We start from the raw sequence: 22106 nt of genomic DNA, 5'->3' as shown, positions 1-22106 counted from the left end.
TGGCTTTACATACCATTTATCCGCTGCTCATTTCCAAGTGCATCTTCCCAGCCTGGATCCTGCACCTGAACTCAGGCAGAATGCCTCCCACCTGCCTGACGGACCCAGATGTCCAATAGGCACCTCCCACTTCAGTTGGGAAAATCTGAATCCTGAACCATCCAGTCCACATCAGTTACCCAGTGCAGAAGATGGCGCCTCCAGTCTTCCCCCTGATTAAAGCAGAACCTTAAAGTCATCCCTAGGTTGGGAAGATCGCCTGGAGTAGGAAATGGCAACCTACTCCAGTATTCTTGCCTGGAGAATTTCAAGGACAGAAAAGCCTGGTGGGCTGCAGTCCATGGGGTTGCAAAGAGTCGGATACGACTGAGCACTCATGCGTGTTAGAGTCATCCTTAACTCCTTTCCTTCTTTCTCACCCCATATTAGATCCATTAGCCAATCCCACCTGCTCTACCTTCAAAACAGATGCAGAAGCTGACCATTTCCCCTCCTTTTCACAGCCACCACCCTGGCCCAAGCCACTGTCACCTCTCTCCTGAATCATTGCCTTGACATCTTAACTGGTTGCTCTGCTTTTGCCTGTGGCCCTTTTAGTTTATTCTTGACACAATGGCCAGAGTGATCCTGTTCGATGTAAGTCAGATAGTGTCATTCGTGTCATTGACAAGTCAAAGACCCCAGTGACTTTCCTTTGCATGCACAGCAGCAGCCTGGAGGCCCAGTGTGATCTGTGCTCCCCTGCCAGCCAGTCAGCTCCAGCCTCCAGTGCCTACCATGTTCCCCATGGCTCACTTGCTCCAGCCACACCGGCCTTCCTGCCCTTCAGTGTACGGGTCAACACCCTTCCTCCCTTCGCATCTGGTGTTCTCCCACAGGGCTCACTCCTTCACCTCTAGGGCTTGATTCCAACGTTAGCTCAGTGGACCCTTCTCTGAGATACCAGGGAGCAGGCCCGTATCTAAAATTGCAGCCCAGCCTGCTCCATCGCTTTCCCTCTGCTTTCTTTTCTTCCCTAGCTCTCCTGGCTGGCTGTCTAACACATGGAATTTCATTACTTCCCGTATCCCCCAACTGAATGTAGGCTTCACCAGGGAAGGATTTTGTGTTGCTTCATTCATTGCCACTGCCCAGTGCCTAGAATTGTGTCTGGTGCTCAGTAAGAGCTCAATGCATTTTTATTGAATGAATAAATCAGCATCTTTAGATACAGGCTAAGATAAAGGAAGAGGGCATTTTTGGCTTTGTGTTTTTTTGTGTGTGTGTTCCTCTGAGAAATGAAAGAAAAGGTTATTAGTTGTTCTCACAGCCTCAGTGAAATTGATATCTTCCATCTGGAAAACCATCTACTGTCTTGACAGAGTTTGCCCTTGGTAAACAGTTCCTCCATAAACCACGAGACCTTTGCACGGTGGTTTTTAGCGGCTCCCTAGATTCATCTGAGCTTGTAATGATTGCCCATTGAACCTCCAACAAAATAGTGATGAATTCTGCCTTGGAAACCACGTTAGGGTTTCAAATGAAATCGAAACAGTTCCCCCAGCTTTTCACCTCCACAGGGAAGGAGTATTTTTAACTTGGGGCAAACCAAGTTCCCGGCGTGGATGAAGCAGTTTTCCGTGTGATGCTTTTGGGAGTGATCATTGTAGACACAGTGTGTTTTTATTTTTATGTTTTGACCATGCGGGATCTTAGCTCCTCCACCAGAAATTGAACTTGTGCCCCCTGCAGTGGAAGCACAGAGTCTTAACCACTGGATTGCCAGGGAAGTCCCGATAGAGCATGTTCTAACCGTCCTATGACATGCTGGTTACTGCAAAACACATTCATGTGTGCGGTGTCTGCTTTTAGGAGCATTTACTGTGTTATCAGGCCAGACAGACCGTGACTTGGATAGCTTATCTCTGGAGGGGGTTTCCACCCTGGTGGGACCTCTTTGCCTCATGAGCTCTGGGCTCAGATGTGCAAACAGTGGACCACCCTCCATGGAACCCCTGGCAGAGGGAGAGGTTCTTGCACAATACCTGGGTTCCTGTGCCGGGAAGCCTGGGTTCCCCTCACTGAAAGCCACACGTTGGCCTAACTTCTGATCATGATAAAGACTGTCGATCTGGCCAGACCACACAGCAAGGATGTGATAGCCTTTGGTCCCTCACATTCTCAGGGGTTTAAGTTACAGACTAAGGGGATGATAAATGGTGGGGGTGAGCAGTTTAGGCAAGAGGGACGGGATGACAAAATGGCTCCCATTCATTCATTCAGAGACACTCATTGTACTTTTTATTATTGCTAGGTTCCGGGAGTTAGTGGGGATCATGGTGATGAGAGCAGGCATGGGGCTCAGGCAAAAGAGGTCCAGAAAAGGCATCTCTGAGAACATGACCGTTGCATAGGGCATCATGGAATGCTAAAGCTAGGCTTTTATTCAGATTTCTGAACTTGACCTCCATTGCTATACAAACATTATCTGTGTTGTGTCCGTCTTTGCCCTGTGTCTGCTGTTGGCAAACTTGAGCTTACAACATGTGTTGGTGAAGAGCATGTTTGGGGTCAGGAGTCAGGCTGGGGGTAGAAGTGAAGTGGTTTTGAGCTCATGTGTCCTGTTTTCCTGAGACATGTATGTCTCAGGAGACTGTGTGTGTATGTGTGTCTGTGTGTGTGTGTGTGTGTGTGTAGAAACCAGCACAGGGATAACTGTGGAGTCATCTGTCCTGGGAAGAGTTTGTGTACTAATTGCCTCCATGAGAGTTTTTTCATTATTTGTCCCTCCTCTTCCCCCACTTCTTTTTCTAGAAGGATAATGAGAACTGCTATACATTTCACAAGGATGGGGGATACAGTGGAAATCTTTTTAAATGATGAGAATGTAGTACCAGCAAAAAGCTTATACTAAACACATTCATCCCTTCGATGTACTCACTCCTGTACTTCATGGTTGTGTAGCATGAAATTCAGAGGGCTGTATCGTGGGGTCCACACGACCTCTGTTTCCTCCAGTTCTTTCATCACTGTTTCTTGTGTCTCTTCCAGGGAAGGCTTTACAGTGGCTTCTTAATGATGGCACTCATTTCAGATGTTTATCTCCAAAAGAACAGAGCTTTAATACTTTCTTTATAAAAGTCAGTTCGGGTTGTTATTAAAAGAGGACAAACCCTTTCTTGCATGCTGGCATTGACATGAAGCTTGAAAAGAAATGAGCCTCCAGAGAGGATTGTCACCCAGATCATATCTAACTCAGGGTTTTATAATGTTTGGGAAAATACTGTGTCTTTCATGATAACCTCATCCCTTTTTCTTGAGCTTCCTCAGGGTGGAGCTGGGCATTCTGCTCACTCAGAAGAGGGAGCCCCCGAGTGTTGTCTTGATACTCTGCGAGTGGCAGGGGAGGCGGCATTGACCTTTCACCCGTCCCTTTCTGTGGGTGGCTATTGTCTTGTGCAATGATGCCCCTTCGGACATATACTAGAGAGATTTCAAGAAACCCAGGAGGTTGGGATGCTGGAGCCTGTCTTCATCGTCCAGTGCCCGTGATCCTGGTGCTAACAGCCTCTGTCTTTGTAGAACTCCTCCTACCTTTCAGATTCGTTGCTCCAGTGACCCTGGTCCAGAAGTGGAAGAAACAGAGGAAGGAGAAGCAAGGTGCTTTATAGTTTTAACACTTGACCCCATCCATCTCCTTATCCGGCCTATGAAATAAGAAGTGGTATTTTCATTTTACTGATGAGGACACTGAAATCTTATAAGTCATTTGCCCCAAAGTCACACAACTAACAGGTCATAGAGTTTGAAATCATATCTTGGGATTTATACATTTGTGATCTTTCTACTTCTTGCGCCTTAAAAATCACAAGCCATTTCCCTTGGGCCAGGCCCACCTTCTCAGATGCAGCCCCTGGCTAGTACATCCCCTGGTTTATAGGACTTGACTCCTTCAGTTACTTCTTTAGAAACTTCTACCATCCCCCAGAGCTCCAGGACCTGCAAACACAAGAAAAGCGAAGTTAACCTCATTGCCCATCAGTCAGCACTTTGATGGGTTGACAATTATATTGCTTTTCAACCTAAGGAAAAAGAAGTTCGGCTAAACAAGTTGAGATTGATTTAACGCCTAGTGACTGTCTTCAGTGAAAATTCTCCGAACTCTGATGGACAGATGACCAGGGCGCCCTGCCAAGCAGGGACTTGGTCTCAATCTCAATTTCACTAGCATTTCACAGTGAGGTTAATCATTGCAGTAGGAACTTTCATTTTTGTGTGTGTGTTTCTTTTCACACAGTGCTTCTCTAAGTCTTTTTGCCATTTGATACTTCAGTCTTGTAACTGATGAGAATGTAGTACCAGCAAAAAGCTTATGCTTAAACACATTCGTCTCTTCGCTGTTTTCATTCCGTACGTCCTGGTTTAAAGCAGTTTAAACTGCTACCAGCACATGGGCTCGTTTGTGTTGCTTATGGCTGCTGTCACCTAACAACAGAATTGAGAACCTGCAGCAGAGACTGTATAGTTCTCAGTATTTACTCTCGCCCTGTACAGAAAAAGCTTGCTGAAACTTCCTTTTTTTTTTTTTTAAAGGGACCGTAGTTTAAAGAACTACAGTTGGTATCCTCAGAGAAAAACTTTCCCAGCATCTGCTTGGTCAGTAATAACAGGCCAGGAAGAAGCACACACATCATGGCCAACCCTGAGTGCATTCATATGTGGGCTGTGCCCTAGGAGCAGAATTCAAGTGAATAATAATGTTCCTCTATGACACCACATTCCATATGATCCACAGCAGGGGTACCACTAGCTAGCTGCTGCTAAGTTGCTTCAGTCGTATCTGACTCCATATGACCCCATAGACGGCAGCCCACCAGGCTCCCTGTCCCTGGGATTCTCCAGGCAAGAACCCTGGAGTGGGTTGCCATTTCCCTCTCCAATGCATGAAAGTGAAAAGTGAAAGTGAAGTCGCTCAGTTGTGTCCAACTCTTTGCGACCCCATAGACTGCAGCCTACCAGGCTCCTCCGTCCATGCAATTTTCCAGGCAAGAGTACTGGAGTGGGGTGCCATCGCCTTCTCCGAGCTAGCTAGGCAGCCTTAAAACTAGTCTCTAGTCTTACTCCATGAGATTCCTCACCAATAAAATTAAACACTTAAAGAAAATTTATATATCCCACATAATAGTATGTGTATATATGAGTTGTATATGAATACATGTCTGTAGAAGTGTTATATATATATGTTACATATATAGCTTTAAAAGGAATAATAAAAATAAATATCAAGTACAGTAATAAAATACAAAGACCTGTTCTCCCACCATGCAGCTTTGGAAGTTGAACCTTGTGGATACCTTTGAAGTCCCCTCTGTGCACCTGTCCAGTAATGCCCCCCTCCCTCCCCAGAGGTAGTGATCTCAGTTAATCATTCTACTGCATTTCCTATACTTGCATTACTGATTTTGCCTGAAACTTTTTTTCTAAACAAAGAACACTTTCAGATCCCATCAAATTTTGTGCTCCATCGGCTTGACTTCATTTTCTTGGTGCTAAACTCTTTGTCTTAAAATCTCACAAGGGCTTTCAGTCTCCAGCAAACAGTTAGCACACAGTGGCTGCCCAGTGAATACTCTTGAAATACTCTGCAGGTTTTTCTTTTCCCTTTGGTGGCGATGGTGGGATTGGGCAAGGTACATCTAGAGTCATGGGCTAGTTCAGAGTGGTCTTCTTCTGTGGTGGTCTGTAATCCTGTGCTAGGCTGAGAGGCTGGGGTCTCCAGAGCTAGTGGTTGCCTCTGCCATCTTTGTCTTTATCAGCTCTGCAGTGGGAGGGGCCAGGCTGGTTCACATGAGTTGACTCCATGTTTACATAGTAGAAGAATAAGGTGAAACCTGATTCATGGTCCTTAAATTTAGCTTCCAGTCAATCTTAGTTGAAGGAAAATCTCATTGAACCCATTCTTCGTGTTTTCCTCTTTTTTTTTGTAATTTTTGTGGCTGAAAAAAAAGTATAAATGCTGGCTTTCAGAAGAAGGAGCTATTGTTAAGCGTAAGCCTTTTAAACTCTGTAATTACTCCATAAAGCCTGTGTGTTTGCATCAGAAATGCATTTTGTCTTAAGTTGTAGTGCTCAGTGTATGGAGCATTTATAATGATAGGGTACTTCCAAAAATAAATCGACTCTATAGAAAATGTTAATCAGCTGATCCCCAGGGACCGTCCTGAGTATCTCCACTGTACAAATGAGGAAATGAACATGACAGTTAGTGGTTTGCCCAAAGCCACACTGTCGCTGGCATCACGAAGATTTAAGCAAAGGTCCCACGTACAAGAAAACACAGTCGTGTTTCCATGCAAGACACTGTGGGCCTTCCTCGAATTGACCTACATTAAGATTCAGGGACGAAGCAGCCTTTTGGTGTTTGGAAGAATCGACTACATCAACCACAAATAACTGGTTTGCTTCTGAAAGTTACCTGCGGGGTTTTAAATAGGACTTTTTTTTTTTTTTTTTTTTTGAGGAGTCTGTTTGCTTGAAATCAAAAGCTATGTATCGCTAAATGATTGCTATGAAAACTAACAAGCAGTGGGTTCAAGAGTATTTCACACCGCCAGGGAAAATAGTGTGAGAAGTACAGTCATTTCTCAAAGTGTGGTATCCCAGTTTTACAGTTTTCAAGAAAGCAGCCTGCTACCAGGCACTTACTTTCTGAAACCATTTTCGGGGGATTGGTTCAGGATATTCACAGTCTTCCAAGTCATCTGCCTCAGTGGCACGCTGTGACTGAGGAAGGGTTTCCATGGCTGTGCAAACCACAGAGTCTTCCATTTACAAGGACACTTCTGGAATTCTTAGTGCTCTCTTCTTAGGCACAAATGGATAGTTTATTTTACTTGGAGCAAAAAATGTTTTGTTTTTTTCCCTCCTGACTAACTTCTAGTTAATTGAAAAATTCAATTAACCATCCTGGTAAACTCTTCTTCCTTTGCTTTCTTCCCCAAGCTTCACTTGGGAACTTGACTCCATTTTTTTTTTTTTTTTTTTTTTGAGTAGTAAATGCTTTAAAGACTTTTTCCCAAGATTTTTATTTTAAAAATTGAAGTATAGTTGATTTACAATGTTGTGTTAGTTTCTGGAGTACAATGAAATGATTCAGTGTGACACATATATATTCTTTTTCAGATTCTTTTCCATTGCGGTTTATTACAAGGTACTGAATATAGTTCCCTATGCTATACAGTAGGACCTTGTTGCTTATCTATTTTTTATATAGTAGTTTGTATCTGCTAATCCCAAACTCCTAATCCATTCCTCCCTCACTCCCTTTCCCCTTTGGTAACCATAAGTTTGTTTCTACATCTGTGAATCTGTTTTGTAACTAAGTTCTTTTGTGTCATATTTTAGATACCATATATGAGTGGTATCATATGTTATTTGTCTGTTTCTGACTTACTTAGTATGATAATCTCTATGTCTATCCATGTTGCTCAAATGGCACTATTTCATTTTTTATGGCTGAGTAGTATTCCACCGTGTGTGTATACACCACATCATCTTTGCTAGCTACAGTTAGCCGACATTGTTAGCTATAATAACTCTGGTATCTGGGCATGTGAGTATGGCTATTGAACGATATGGTGTTGACTCAGAGGACTCATTCACCTGTCGTAGTAACTACCAGAGCCCTTACTGTGGGGTTATATTGGATAAATTTGGGCAAAGCCAATGCATAATTGCAGAGAGATGGTGCCTTATAGAGGAGGACACCAAATTTTGCCATGCAGGGAAGCCCCTACTTCACAGCAGGTGGATGCAGGTGCTTATCCTAGTTATCAGACCCCAAGATTTGATTTTGGCATTTTACACTCTGATCATCAGATCTGGGAACTACAGATCCACGGTGACGGGTTTACAAGTAACCAATGAGCTAGAATGACTCGGTATCCAGTGAGTTGGGTTCAAAATCCAACCTTTGTGATATTGGGCAAATTATCTTACTTTTCTTTTTTTTTTTTAAACCCAGACAATTGAAATGTTAATACTTTATAAAAATGTTCCAGGAGCTAATGCCTTCACATAATATCTGGAAGATAATAGCTATTGTTATTATACTGTCATTTTGCTGTTGTCTTCATTATAACTGTGCAAGTCAACTTAGGAGACTGAATAATAATAGATGAGAAAGTTGCCTTACAGTATTTTAAAGCGTGAGAAGGAATTGGACTGGATCAGATGGGTGTTTTGTCAGTTTGTGTATTGGACACCATAGCCTCAACTCTCAACACCCTTTACCCAGACAGTGCTGGATTAACTCCACTGCAGTTTGAACCTGTGACTTACCTTTTTCTAGATTTCATGAAGTCACCGTTTTTTTCTTTTCATCTGGGAGCCTCTTGTTTATTTGATTCCAGTTTTTAGCAGCAAATAAAGGACTCACCTTGAGTACTTTGAGTTTGGCTTTCAAAACATCTTTAAGGGGTGATTTATTATTCTTCCAGGTTGCTCCTTCTTCTGGTTCCACTTTCCTGAGGTGACGTTTGCAGAAGGTGGGCTAACTCATCCCAAGGATGGGTGGCGTATGCCAAGCGCTTCTAGAAGACACTGCACTCCCTTGATTAGAGCATGGGAAAGCATGCTTCTTTAAGTTTGTTAAACCAGAACAGCCTTCTATAAAGCCCTCATGTTTCTGTACTTTTTCTTTATTTTGTTTTGTGTCTGGTATAGGTATTGACATCCTGAAGCTGGTAGCAGCCCAAGTGGGAAGCCAGTGGAAGGATATCTATCAGTTTCTGTGCAATGCCAGCGAGAGGGAGGTGGCCGCTTTCTCCAACGGGTACACGGCAGACCACGAGCGCGCCTACGCAGCGCTTCAGCACTGGACCATCCGGGGCCCCGAGGCCAGCCTGGCCCAGTTAATTAGCGCCCTGCGCCAGCACCGGCGCAACGATGTGGTGGAGAAGATCCGTGGCCTCATGGAGGACACGGCCCAGGTAACGCAGCCCAGCTGTCTGTCCTTCCCACTAACCTTTAGGTCCCTGAGCTCCAGATTTTACCAGGTATATGTCAGAAGAGAAAAGAACTGCTCGTTGCTATTAAGCTTCACACCACACACACACACACACACACACACACCTCTTCTAGGGCAGTGCTTCTAAGCGGTTTCCCATTAATCATCTAGAGAACTTTTAAAAAATTCTGGTACTTGGACCTCACTGTAGACCAAATTAGAATTTCTGAGGACAGGACTCAGAACGAGTACTTTTAGAAATCAGTATATTTAAAAGCCCTACAAGTGCTTCTAATGTACAAAACTGAGAATGTTTGCCTTTGGGATGGATTCTGGCATCAAACTGTACATCTAGATCTATTCCCTTTTTTCCCCAATTTACGGTTTCATTTTGCATAACACACTTTGAACAAAAGCAAGAAGGAAGACTTTTTTCTATTCCCTTCCTCTAACAGCTGATGTTTTCAGTGATGTGGTTTAAGAAGGCTCCCTCGTATCACCAAGTAACCGCGAGGATGCAGGTGGGGCTGGCAGTGTTTAGTAACAAGATTGATATTTCTCCCTGGGCTTGTCCAATCAGTGTCTCAGATGAAACTGATGGGACCTGGGAGGGTGATTTATTTATAGTCGTTGGTCCATGAGCCCCGTTTTGGCATCAGGAAGCACGGGATAGGAACCCTGGTTCTGACACTAGCTGAGTGACCAAGTATGTTTCACTTCAACTTTCTCTGCCTCTGTTATCTCAGTTCTTACCCGAGTTCATTAAGACTCTAGGAGTAAAGTATATAAAATACCTGACCTACTGAAGGTGTTATACATAGCACAGTTACAGTTATGATGTATTTACTTAGCCCTTCCTTAATCATAAAGTACTTCTCTGAAAGGCTGTGAATTAACTACAAATTTGGCTATTGAATCATAGTTCTCAGATTTCGATTGAAGTTTTGCAATGTATTCTCAAGGAAAAACACTGCTGCTGAGACTTGATAAAAACCACTTAAAATTTAAAAGACCATTCTGCCTGTGTTCTTTTCCAGTGGTCTAAACTCATTACCTAAAAGAGTGAGGGAGAGAGTTTTTTCCCTGGTCCACTCTAATCTGCTATCATTCTGCACCACATTTGTGTATCAAGGGACTCAATTTTATATATTTAAGAAGTCCCAATGCCTTCATCTTTCTATACTAGCAGTGTACTTCATTATTGAAATAAACATTCATCAGGTGAATCTTTTATCTAAGTGACTGACTGGATAAAAGTTCGTTGGTGCTAATTGACTCTGAAGATAGTCTTTAAAGCTCCTAGTATACTTTTTAAAATTTATTTTTAATTGAAGGATTATTACTTTACAATCTCGGTGTATTTTTAACTCCTTTGAAATGTGGAAGTTCAGAAAAAAAGATTTACTAATAGAGGCAGGGGTAAGCATTCAAAGGCACACACGGTGTCTTTTGACTTTCTGAGAAACCATCTCAATTAAGTATGGTTCTCAACTAAAACAAGGCTTTGAGTAGCTGGATTTGGGGAAAGAAAAAGGAGATGCTTGGCCTCCAATTAAATAAAAGACTGCAGTTCAAACAAAGGGACTCAGGAGGCAAAACATTGTGCTTCCTTGGAGTCTCAGCTTTAAGGAAAGAACTGTCAGGGCAAGCAGCAGATTGAAGAAGGATTTAGATACTTGGGAATAAGTCACTGGATCACCTTGATATTGCCTCCAAAAAAGAGAAAATATAATTGATGCAGTGATAGGATTTGGTTAAATGGAATATTTAATAATGTGGAAGGATGATCACGAGGTATTGTTAAGGGTTCACAAGGAGGTTTCTGACTAGAAAAAACAAATATAAACACAGGAAAATGAAAAAGCATAAATGCTAATATTCTATTAAATTTAGGCAGTAGAATGAGAAGTGATTTTTAAAATTATTTTTTATAATGAAAATATTATTTTGTGATTTAAAACATTTAAAAAAATGACAGCTGAAAGGACCCACGAGAAAGATAGGTAGGGCTTTGTTTTACTGTGCTAACTTGAAAGAGGGAGCCATCCTCGTTTTAATCGAGGAAGAGCCAACAGTGGTTTATGTGCCAATCCATTCTTTCTTGGGAGGACTGGCTGAGGTTTGCGATGTTCGGTCAGATTTGCCTAAAACTTATTTCGTTTTTGGTTTCTGCACATCTGTGTCCTCTTGCTCTGTGTACACTCAGCAGTCATTTAGAATTTGTTCCTAGTCTTTAAAGTACTTTCTTTTTGGGGTTGGTGATGACGGTAGTGGAGTATCGTCTACACCAGGTGACCTTGGCAAGTAACCTTGGTATGTTTCTCTGATGGTTCCATTGAGTTCCATCAACGGAGCACTTGCTTTATTCCAGGCTCTGTCCTAGGTCCTGGGAAAGGCGGGCCCAAAGATGCAGACTCCATGGAGGAGACTGCATGTCAGGGAGAGTAGTTTTTTCCTTGTTCACATCTCCTCCATATATATAAAATATTTTAGTGTCTATTTTTTGTTCTTTTTTAAGAGACACCAGCACTCAAACATTCTGTAGCTTTCTCCTTGGTTCTCGTCTGGCCCGCATTTAGGGATGAAGGCTGAGAGGGCAGAAGCTTCTTGTTCCATGTGTTAACTATGTCCATCATTGTCTGGCAGTGTTGTGGACCCAGCTACGATTCTAATTTTAATAGCCAGTGAGCATGGATTTCTGGTTGCCAGCTCTTATTAATGGTGCAGCTTGTTCCTAGTTTATCTCTCAGATTTGTGGAGTCAAACAAGAGAATCAGAGAACACAGGGGGCCTAATTGAGACTTAGTTTTTCCATTTTCTGGTGGATTTGTATTCTGTGTGTATGGTGGTATTGCTGGCAATTTGAGACTTTGCCCCAGGAGTTAATGGGCTCTTAATGTGTGAAAATGACTTTGTGTGTGTGTTTAAAATGGTTAATGTTTTTTTCCTGTTCATGAGCCTGAGAACACCTATGTTATGTTCCACTCAGAGGATTGGTCCTGGTGTTCCTTTTGGTTACCTCTGTCAGGAACAGCTGGTCCATTATTAACCTTGGTGGCCTATTAGCCATTTATGTATTAAACACATCCAGAGTCTGACTTAAAAACAAAATTATGCATTAACAAATTATAAGTACAATTTACTTTATGGTGTACTGTTCTTTGAATTTTTTTAAAGACCATTTTTTAGAGCAGTTTTAGGTTTAAAACAAAATTGAGAGGGAAGTTACATGCACCGCCTCCCCCTCATTCACCATTATCAGTTATCAGTCAAAAGAGGGGTATCAGGGGTGTCCGTCAAAAGAGTTTCTACCAAGAGGGAACCTATAATGACATATCATAATCACCCAAAGTCCATAGTTTGCCTTAGAGTTCACTCTTGGTGCTGTACAGTCCTGTGGGTCTGGGTAAATGACGCATGTCCATCATTATCACACAGAATATTTTCACTGGCCAAACAGTTCCCCATGGTTTACCCATTTCTCTCTTCCCCACTCCCCACACCTCCCCCATCAACCACTAAGCTTTTTCAGCGTCTCTTACAGTTTCGCCTTTTTCAGAATGTCGTGTAGTTGGAGTCATGGGGTGTTTTTCAGATTGACGCCTTTCACTCAGGCGTCTGCATTTAAGCTTCCTGCACGTCTGTTTATGACTTGATAGCGGATTTGTTTTTAGTGCTGTTTCATTGTCTGGGTGTATCACAGTTTGTTTTTTCATTCACCTGCCTGACTCTTTTCTTATCTGAAGTGTGGCCTGAGTTTCTCAGGATGCTCTTCTTTCAAGTTCAATAAGAAAATGGACCCCAGCCTTCCAGAATCATCTCTATTCTTTCCGTCCCAGGCATGAACTTTTGAGAGAATCGGCAAAGGACAGTAGTTGGAAATTACTGGGATTTTGCCAGAACTCTTTAAAAAACAAAACAAAAGCCTAATACAACTTTCCAAATTGTATGTTGTCTCTTTTTTCCATCCTTTAACTTTTTTTTCCTGTGTCTTATAAAGAAAGCCTTTTGTAAGTAAATATATTGAAGGTTTAAAAAAATCTATTCTAATAGTTTTGTTGTTAAGAAAATTTCAGTGTGGTAACATTTTTTAATGTAATTTAAAAATGCTTTCTTTACTCATATATTTGGGTTTAAATATACCATCTTATTATTTTTTATATTTGTCTTATCTGTTCTCTTCCCCTTTTCCTTTCTTGTAAATAGGGTGTTTTTATTATTCTACTTTTCCTCTCATTAACTTCTTAGGTACACTTTTTTTTTTCTTTTTACTTTACTTTTAATGGATACCCCAGAGATTACCACACACAGTTAAATTATGAACTGTTTTATAAATGTGTACTTTTTATTATTTTCCAGAAAACACAACAGCCCTAAAAGACTTTAAACATATTTATCCCCCTCTTGTGTTTTGTTGTCATACATTTTATTTTTTTAAGTTATTAATAATTTTTATTGGAGTATGATTGTTTTACAATGTTGTGTTCGTTTCTGCTGTACAGCAAAATGAATCAGTTATATCCCCTCTTTTTTGGATTTCCTTCCCATTTAGGTCACCACAGATCCCTAAGTAGAGTTCTCTATGCTATACAGCAGTTTCTCATTAGTTATCTATTTTAATAGTATCGATAGTGTATGGGCTTCCCTGGTGGCTCCTGGTAAAGAATCCATCTGCCAGTGCAAGAGATACAGTTCAGTCTTTGGGTCAGGAGGATCCTCTGGAGAAGGAAATGGCAAGCTTACTCCAGTATTCATGCCTGGGAAATCTCATGGACAGAGGAGCCTGGTGGGCTACAGTCTAGGGGGTCACAAAGAGTCAGACACAACTTAGCAACTAAACAATAACATCAGTAGTGTATATATTTCAATCCCAGTCTCCCAGTCCGTCCCCCGGTATCCATATGTCCATTCTCTATGCCTGTGTCTCTGTTTCTGCTTTGCAAATATGTTCATCTGTATTATTTTTCTGGATATCATATATTAAGTGATATTATGTATTTGTTTTTCTCTTTCTGACTTACTGTCATACATTTTAACACTACACATTTCTTAGCCTCCCAAAGGCATAATTATTATGATTTTACACAGTCACACTCCATGTAGATTTACCTGCTTACTGATTTTTTTCTGTTGCTCACTCCCCATGTTTGCCTGAGATCCTTTTTCTTTGGCCTAAAGAATACTTAGCGTTGGTTTCCAGCAATAAACTCTGTCTTTCTTCATCAGGAATATGCCCACTGACTAAAATAAATTGCATTATTTGGGCTTTGTTTTTGAAGGAGAGCCGGAAAAATGGAACTTAAACTTGACAGTTAGTTTTTCTTTCAGTACTTTCTAGCCCGAGTTTAAGTTTCCCCTGCTAAATAGCAAGGGAGAGGATGCAATTTTATTTTTAAATCTGTATTACATAACAAATTGCATGGGCACTATTATGCCAGGCACTTTGGGCAATGCAAAGACAAGGAAAAACGGAGTCATTGCTGACAGAGAAACCTGCTATTGAAGGGAAGAAAGGTGTACATCTTTTATCTAAGGGAGTAAACCCAGGAGGGAGGGAGGAGGGAATTGGTGGGTGTGCAGTTTATCAACATAAAGGCTCCAAGTCAGGATGTCAGTGTGAAGAGCGTACCGGGTTAAATTCCTGTCCTGGTCACATACGTGGCATCACTGACTCGGTTTTTCCATGAGAAAATGGGAACACCCTTAGTGCCTGTCCTCTGAGCTGTTGTGAAATTAGGTGAGTGTGACCCAGAGAAAACCCTTGGTGAATGTTTACCATGAATCACTGCAATTATTCCCAGGCTCTAGAGGCAAGAGAGATGGAAGAATGTTCTTGACCAGCTCCAACTCACGTATCAATAGATTCTTTAAATCCTGAACACCAAGGGTCACTGTGTCGGATAGGGAGAGACTGCCAAGTTCAAGACTGCTTGATGGGCAGACGGTTAAGCATGAGGGTTGCCATCTGCATTCAGTGCCCAAGAACTGGAAATTCCAGCTAGTTGTAAATATTTATTCTTGTACTGCCTGAGTGAGTGTTCCTAGGCTGGCAGGAATGTTTTCTCTAGTGAAGAAACAAAGGGGATGGTGTATGTAGACAACGGCCTGCTCTTTCAAGGGCTGTCAGAAAAAGGATACAGAATTGAGCAACTGGATTTCTAGGTTTCCTTTTATGTTGTTGCTGGTTTTTTTTTTTTTTTCGGATCTTTTTATATTCAAATAGGCTTACCCAGTGTACTGGTTTTCCTTTCTTCCCCCCTCATCTTGGACTTGCTTCTTTCTCTGTAGGAAACCTTAGGCAAATGATTTCTCTGCTTCTTATTTTTCTATTTAAAATGGGAATTCAAGTGGTATATTTTCTTTTTTTTAGCATTAAATCAGATAATGGCTTGTTAAACTATGGGATGTAAAAACGTAGGATATGAAAGTGATGCTTACTGGCTAGGTTCAGAAGTCGTGGTAATTTGAATTTCCCAGCCTTCCTTTAGAGTTTCATTTTGAGAAAGGGAGGGAAAAGGAATTTTATGTACATTTAAAAATGATAAACAAGGTCCTATCATGTAGCACAGGGAACTATTAATATATTCAATATCTCGTAATAAACCATAATGGAAAAGAATATGAGAAAGGAAGTATCTGTGAAAATGAATCACTTTGCTGTACATCGGAAACCAGCCCAACGTTGTAAATCAGCTGCATTTCAATAAAAGGGAATGATCATATTAAAAACAACCACAATCATTTAAAATAGTATAAAGCATTACTTTAGCTGCCTGCTTTGACCAGAGATTCACAAATACAAAGGGTTGGTGTTGATCAGGCAGAGGGTTTGGGGTGTCTCAGCCCTCTCTCCCTCCTTTCATGAGATTAGCTAGATTAAAACCATACTGTAATGTATGGTTTTATTGATGAATTGATGAATCTGAAACCAGTATTGTTGTGGTTAATGTCTATATAGTAGAATGATTCTTTGTTAGAAATTCTTAATCCTTTCCAGAAACCACATTGGAGACCTCGGTCCCAGGGACAGTTCTCTCTCTCTCAACCATAGTGGACTCTGTGTTGGAGACTGAGTGGTTTTGCTCTGTATAATCTGCTGGGAGAATCTTAATTGTGAGATGATGAGCACTGGCATTCTGTCTGTGAGGACAGTACCACTGCTTCTGCTGAAAAGGGAACTATAGTTACTGAATTTTTTTTTTATCAGCTACAGGATGCAGCTGTCTTGATCTACGTTGTCTGAGAGCAGCTCTTTTCAGAAATTTAATATAGTGAGGGCGAGTGGAGGCAAATACCAGCTGTACAGTTAGCTGTTGACTTTTTGGCTTTTCAGATTTGCCCTTAACTTGCCAGTTGACCGTCTCTTAGAAAACAGGGATTACTGTCCTAAGGCCTTGAGATGTTAGCTAAACTGGCATGTATCGAGCCCCTGACTTCTGCTATGTGGCCACTGCATGGGGGTCATTTCAGGTCAAGTTACTTAATTTGCAGAGTGTGACTGTGGGTTCTGGGGAACTTGCCGTATGGTGAGAAGCCGACTCTGTAAAAGCATGCTGACACACGAAAGGCCAGATACTTTGAGCAATGCTTGTGTTTAAGGTGGTGGTTGTGTACAAAGGAGCCAGGCCTATGAAGAAGCCTTTAGACATTTAATGACATTTCAGGCCATTCTACTTATTGTCATACTCCATGGTTTCATTCAGTTAGTCAACAATCTTTTGTAGAGCAGCAGCTGTGTGCCTAATACTATGTAAAGAAGAAAGGTGTGTGCCTTTCAACAGCTTACTCACCGAGATGGAGACACATGTGCAAATAATGACAATTTAGTGGCATAGGCAAGTGTTGTAATAGAAGTGTGCATGAGGAATTGTAACATCAGAAGATAAGGGTACTCAACCCACGACAATATACCTAGAAAATAAGGACAGATGTATACATTTCTATTAAAAAAAAATTTTTTTTTTAAAGACAGACTCTAATTTCTTTCAAGAGTATATTTTGGTCTTCTTGTCCAAGACTTTCTCATGAGGTTTCTGCCCAGGGAGCCCCATCTGTTTTTTTTACACTAAGGTCTTCTCAAACTTTTGAGTCTACGAAGAACATGTATTTTCCTTGGAATTTTGTTTCATTTGGTTCAGTAGCAAGCTTATCAGAAGGTTCATTGTTCTGTAATAGGAAAGGTACAAGAATGAGGCTTCAGTGTCTCACTTCACATCAAGTGCAGGAGTTGGAACTTTGAATCTCCAAGAACTAGCAAAAGGAGCTGACATAACCAACAATTAGACCTTTGTCTCATAAACATCTGGTGAAATCTCATGTAAATAGTAGAGATAATGATTGTACATGCCCAGGCCTGCACTTGACATCTACTAGTGGGGCTCAGTACATCTTAGCTACTGTTTTATGGTTGGAATTTGAGTTCCATACACTCCTTTTTTGACTTAAGCAATAGCAGTCTACTTTCTGTAAATGCATGTTATGGAGAAAGTGAACCAGTGTTTGCCACATATCTGCCGTGTCCCAAACACTGTCTAGGTGCTTTGCATCTGCTTTTATCTAGCAAGCTTCATGGCCCTGTGAGAAACAGGTATTAGAATTAACATATATTTCTGTATTTTGTTGAAAGCTGTGTCAGCCATGTATGTACCATTATTATAGGTACCACTAAGAAAGCAATGAAAACATTGTGAATTATAGTTGTTAGATACAGCCCAATTTCAGACATGTTAAAGCATTTGAAGTGTGACAGGTGATAGAAAAGTCTGGGAAACAGATTCTTGGGATCTTGGGACTGGGTATACCCTCCCTCCCTAACACACACATACTTAGACATGCTTTCTTTCTTTTTTTTTTTTAGTAGCCTTTACTTTTTTATTAATGAATTTTTTTGTTTGGTTGCACCACGTGGCATGCAGGATCTTAGTTCCCCAACTAGGGATTGAACGTGTGCTCCCTGCAAGTAGAAGCACAGAGTCCTATCCACTGGACTGCCAGGGAAGTCCCTTTCCTAGCCTTTAAAGGTGGGATGGTTTGACACAAGCAATTTATTTAGCAAACATTAAAGGAACACCCATTTTGTTTCAATGTCTGTACTAGGCACTAGAGATACTAAAAGAAAACACACATTATATACAATGGAATACCACTCAGCCGTTAAAAAAAAAGAATGAAATTTTGCCATTTGCAGCAACATGGTGGACTTGGAGGGTGTTACGCTTAGTGAAATAAATCAGACAGAGAAAGACAAACACTATATAAATCACTTATATGTGGAATCTAAAAAAATACACCAGACAAGTGAATACAACAAAAAGGAATCAGACTCACAGATAATAGAGAACAAACTAGCAGTTTGGAAGGGAAGCAGGGAGGAGCAAAATAAGAGATGGGGAGAGGGAGGTAAAACCATTGGGTGTAAGATAGGCTAAAAGGATATACAGCCGATATTTTGTAATAGCTGTAAATGAAAAGTAATCTTTCAAAATTATATTAAAAAAACAAAGAAAACAGACACACACCAAAACACACAGAAACAGAATCATCGCTCAAGATGCCGGCATTTTATAGGAGGGGTGCATGTGTGAGCCAGATGTTGGAATATCCTCTGTGAAATGGCCATACAGGGGACTTGAAATGGGCTTTTCTTTTTTTCTTGGGACGGTGTCTCTACATTCAGAAAAGGCTGAGTCTATCGGTGGATGATAGAGACGGGGAGTGGGAGGTAAAACTATTTTCTGCCCCTTTAATCCACATCCTTACTGGCTTCCTCAAAAAGTGCATTCGAGAGAAACAGAATCAATATTATGAAAAGAAGCTTGTTTTCTCCATGAATTACCAGTGCTGGATGTCATATTTTGTTTTTTTAAAGCCAAAACTCATATTCAGACAAAGTTTAATATCTTTCGGTTTTGGCCTGGCTTCTCCATCCTATGTTCATGAGACTTGTCTCTTCATCTGTTATAACCCAAGTGCCAAAAGCATATACACTGACTGTTAAGGAATTATATTTCAGTCAGCAGTAGGCTTTATTGTACACTAGTTAATTTCATTGTTTTGATCAATTGTGCGTGCGTGCTCAGTCGCTTCAGTTGTATCCGACTCTGTGTGATTCTATGGACTGTAGCTTGCCAGGCTCCTCTGAAAATGGGATTCTCCAGGCAAGAATACTGGAGTGGGTTGCCACGCCTTTCTCCAGAGGATCTTCCCAACCCAGGCATCGAACCCGAGTTTCTTTTGTCTCTTGCATTGGCAGGCGGGTTCTTTACCACTAGCACCATCTGGTAATTGCTTATTCCTCACCATTTCCTTGAGGGAGAGACAGCTGTCATTTCTAATTTCCCTATTACTTTTTTTTTTTTGTAACAGAAGAAACTTTGATTTAGCCACAGTTTGGGCTGAGTCAGGGGCAGGCTGAAACGACCAAACATTAAAATGGCTTAGGGAAAAAAGTACTAGGGAAAGAGGTGGAGGAAGTGTTTGGTTTTTATAATCATTTATTTACACAATAAGTAAGTGTCTTTTGAGAATGATATGAAACACACAAGCCATACAAGAAAAATTAAATTACTTAATATGTATATGAGCCAGAAAACACCATATACAAACCAAAGACAAAATAATAACTGGGAAAGTTGCAATATAGGGTTAATTTCCTTTAATAATGAAGGATTTTTGCAAGTTAATTAAGAAACCAACCATCCAAAAGAAAAATGGATGGTTTGTGAATAAGCGCGTGCACAGAAAAGAAATCCTGAAGGCTCTTAAAGGTATAGGGATTTTTTTTTGTAACCTTGCTCAAAATAGAAAAATTCAAATTGAAACCTGCACTGAGATGCAATGTTAACCTCTTAGACTGGCAGAGAGAGAAAGGTATAACTCCACTCTTGTGTTGTAAAGGGAATAGAGAAGGTGGAACAGTATCCATTGCAAATGGGTGTCCACATGAGCCCACCCCAGTGGAGGGCCATCTGGCATGGACCAAAATACACGTGTTTTGACCATGGAGCCCACTCCTAGGAATACATCTTACATATGTTCTTTTTTAAAATTTACTTTATTGAGGTATATTGTAAATCAATGTTGTGTTAATTTCTATTTTACAAGAAAGTGTTTCAGTTCTCTCTCTATATATATACACACACACACATTCTTTTTCTTATTCTTTCCCATTATGGTTTATTACAGGATATTGAGTATAGTTCCCTGTGCTATACAATAGGACCTTGTAGTTTGTCCATTTTCTATGTAGTAGTTTGCATCTGCTAATCCCAACCCCCCAATCCACCCCTCCTCCACCTCATCCTACGTATATCCTTACATACATCCTACATACGTGCAGAATGGTTCAGGTAAATTATTCATTGTAGCATCACTTGCTAGTAACAAAAAGGTAGAGGCGACACAAATGCCCTTCAATAGCGAACTAGTTATGTAAGCTCTGGAACATCCATACAGTGGAACAGTATGCATTTATCCAAACCAGTGAGTCAGCTCTTTATGTGCTTAACCTCAAGATACATTTTTAAACAAAAAAGTGAAAGGTACAGAACAGTATGGACCTAAACTGTGCTACCATATTGTAAAAAAAAATTGTAAAGAATGAAAGAGAAGGTCTGGAATAGGGTGAAGAATATATGTACCTACCAGATTGGTGTAAGTGTAGACTATTCTGGAAGAATCCATGGGGAGTTGGTAACAGTTAACACTGGAAGGAAAATGAGAAGCTGACATCATTGATTAGTGAGGGGCAAGTACTTTCAGAGTTCTCTTTTGCACCTGTACCATGCACTGTGTACCACATATAGTCTAATTCTAATGGCATAAATTCAACTAAGATTTTTATTAAGTGACACTAATTTAATCAGATTTGGGAAGTTCAGAGAATTTGAGTCAGAAAGATCAGCTTGAGCCTACTTATTTCAAGGTCATGTGTTTTTATGAAATTATTTTCTGTCCACACTTCTAAAAAAAACCATTCTAAAGCCTTTATTTAGCATCATGTAGACTATTTCATTATAATACTTGTTAACTTTAAGACAAATATTAAAATAACTTACTGGCAGCTACCAAAGGCCCTTTGGAACAATACCTCAGCCTCTGGTTGGGTGGGTCAATACCATAAGATTGATTGTCTGCATGCATGCTAAATCGCTTCAGTCCTCAGTCGGCCCACCAGGCTCCTCTGTCCATGGGATGCTCCAAGCAAGGATACTGGAGTGGGTTGCCATGCCCTCCTCCAGGGGATCTTCCTGATCCAGGGATCAAACCCACATCTTTTACCTCTCCTGCATTGGCAGGTGGATTCTTTACCACTAGCACCACCTGGGGGGAGGGGGAGGGCGGGGTTGCCTGGTGGCTCAAATGGCAAAGAATCTGCCTGCAGTGCGGGAGACCAGCGTTCAATTCCTGGGTTGGGAAGATCCCCTGAAGGAGGGTGTGGCAACCCACTCCAGTATTCTTGCCTAGAGAACCCCCATGGGCAGAGGAGCCTGTGGGCTACAGTCCATGGGGTCGCAAAGAGTCGAGCTCGACTAAGCACACCGCCTGGAAACCCTACCATAGGATTAATAAACCCCAATTAAAGGATCAAAGCTACTGCACAATAAGTCTCCATACATATCTTAAGTACACAGGTACCTGGAAAATTATAAATTCACAGGACCTCCTTTTATATAGTTGGATACTTCTATCGTGTCTTAAGGCAAGCTTATGATTCTTGCAGTCTTTTTTTCGTGATGAGAGTAGTCCCAAGGCTTTTTTTTTTTTTTTTGTGGGAAAGGTTTCCTAATGAGCAATAGGTCTCACTGAGTGAGGTTTAGGGAACCCTGTCGTTTCCAACAGGGCCAACTCCTCCTGTAATGATGGGGGCTGAGCCCTTGTAAGGCTGGGCGGTGTATTTGATTGTGAGCTGGCTCCAGCTGTGAACTCAGAGAGCCCCCCTGACTTACTCTCCTCACTTCCGTTTTTTGAGAAAGCCGGTTGGTGAATCAGCTCAGGGTTGATGTCAGCAGCCTGGACAGCTTGCAGACACACACGCGCTCCGCAGCTGGGCGGCCACGCCCTCCTCGCCTCCCTCCGGAGCCAGCTGGTTCTTACCAGCTCTGGCAGCTTTATACCGCAT

General features: G+C 41.3%; 1 protein-coding gene across 1 annotated transcript in view; it reads left to right on the top strand.

The window, feature by feature from the left end:
* TNFRSF21 (TNF receptor superfamily member 21) overlaps positions 1-22106 on the top strand; it is a 63837-nt gene that overhangs the window by 28249 nt on the left and 13482 nt on the right. The window contains exon 4 of the mRNA NM_001076911.1: positions 8704-8969. Coding sequence (NP_001070379.1) covers positions 8704-8969 — 266 coding nt within the window. The remainder of the gene's footprint in view (positions 1-8703; positions 8970-22106) is intronic.

Source organism: Bos taurus, chromosome 23 (genome assembly GCF_002263795.3).
Source record: "Bos taurus isolate L1 Dominette 01449 registration number 42190680 breed Hereford chromosome 23, ARS-UCD2.0, whole genome shotgun sequence".
Lineage (NCBI taxonomy): Eukaryota > Metazoa > Chordata > Mammalia > Artiodactyla > Bovidae > Bos > Bos taurus.
This window is presented reverse-complemented; position numbering and strand designations above follow the sequence as displayed.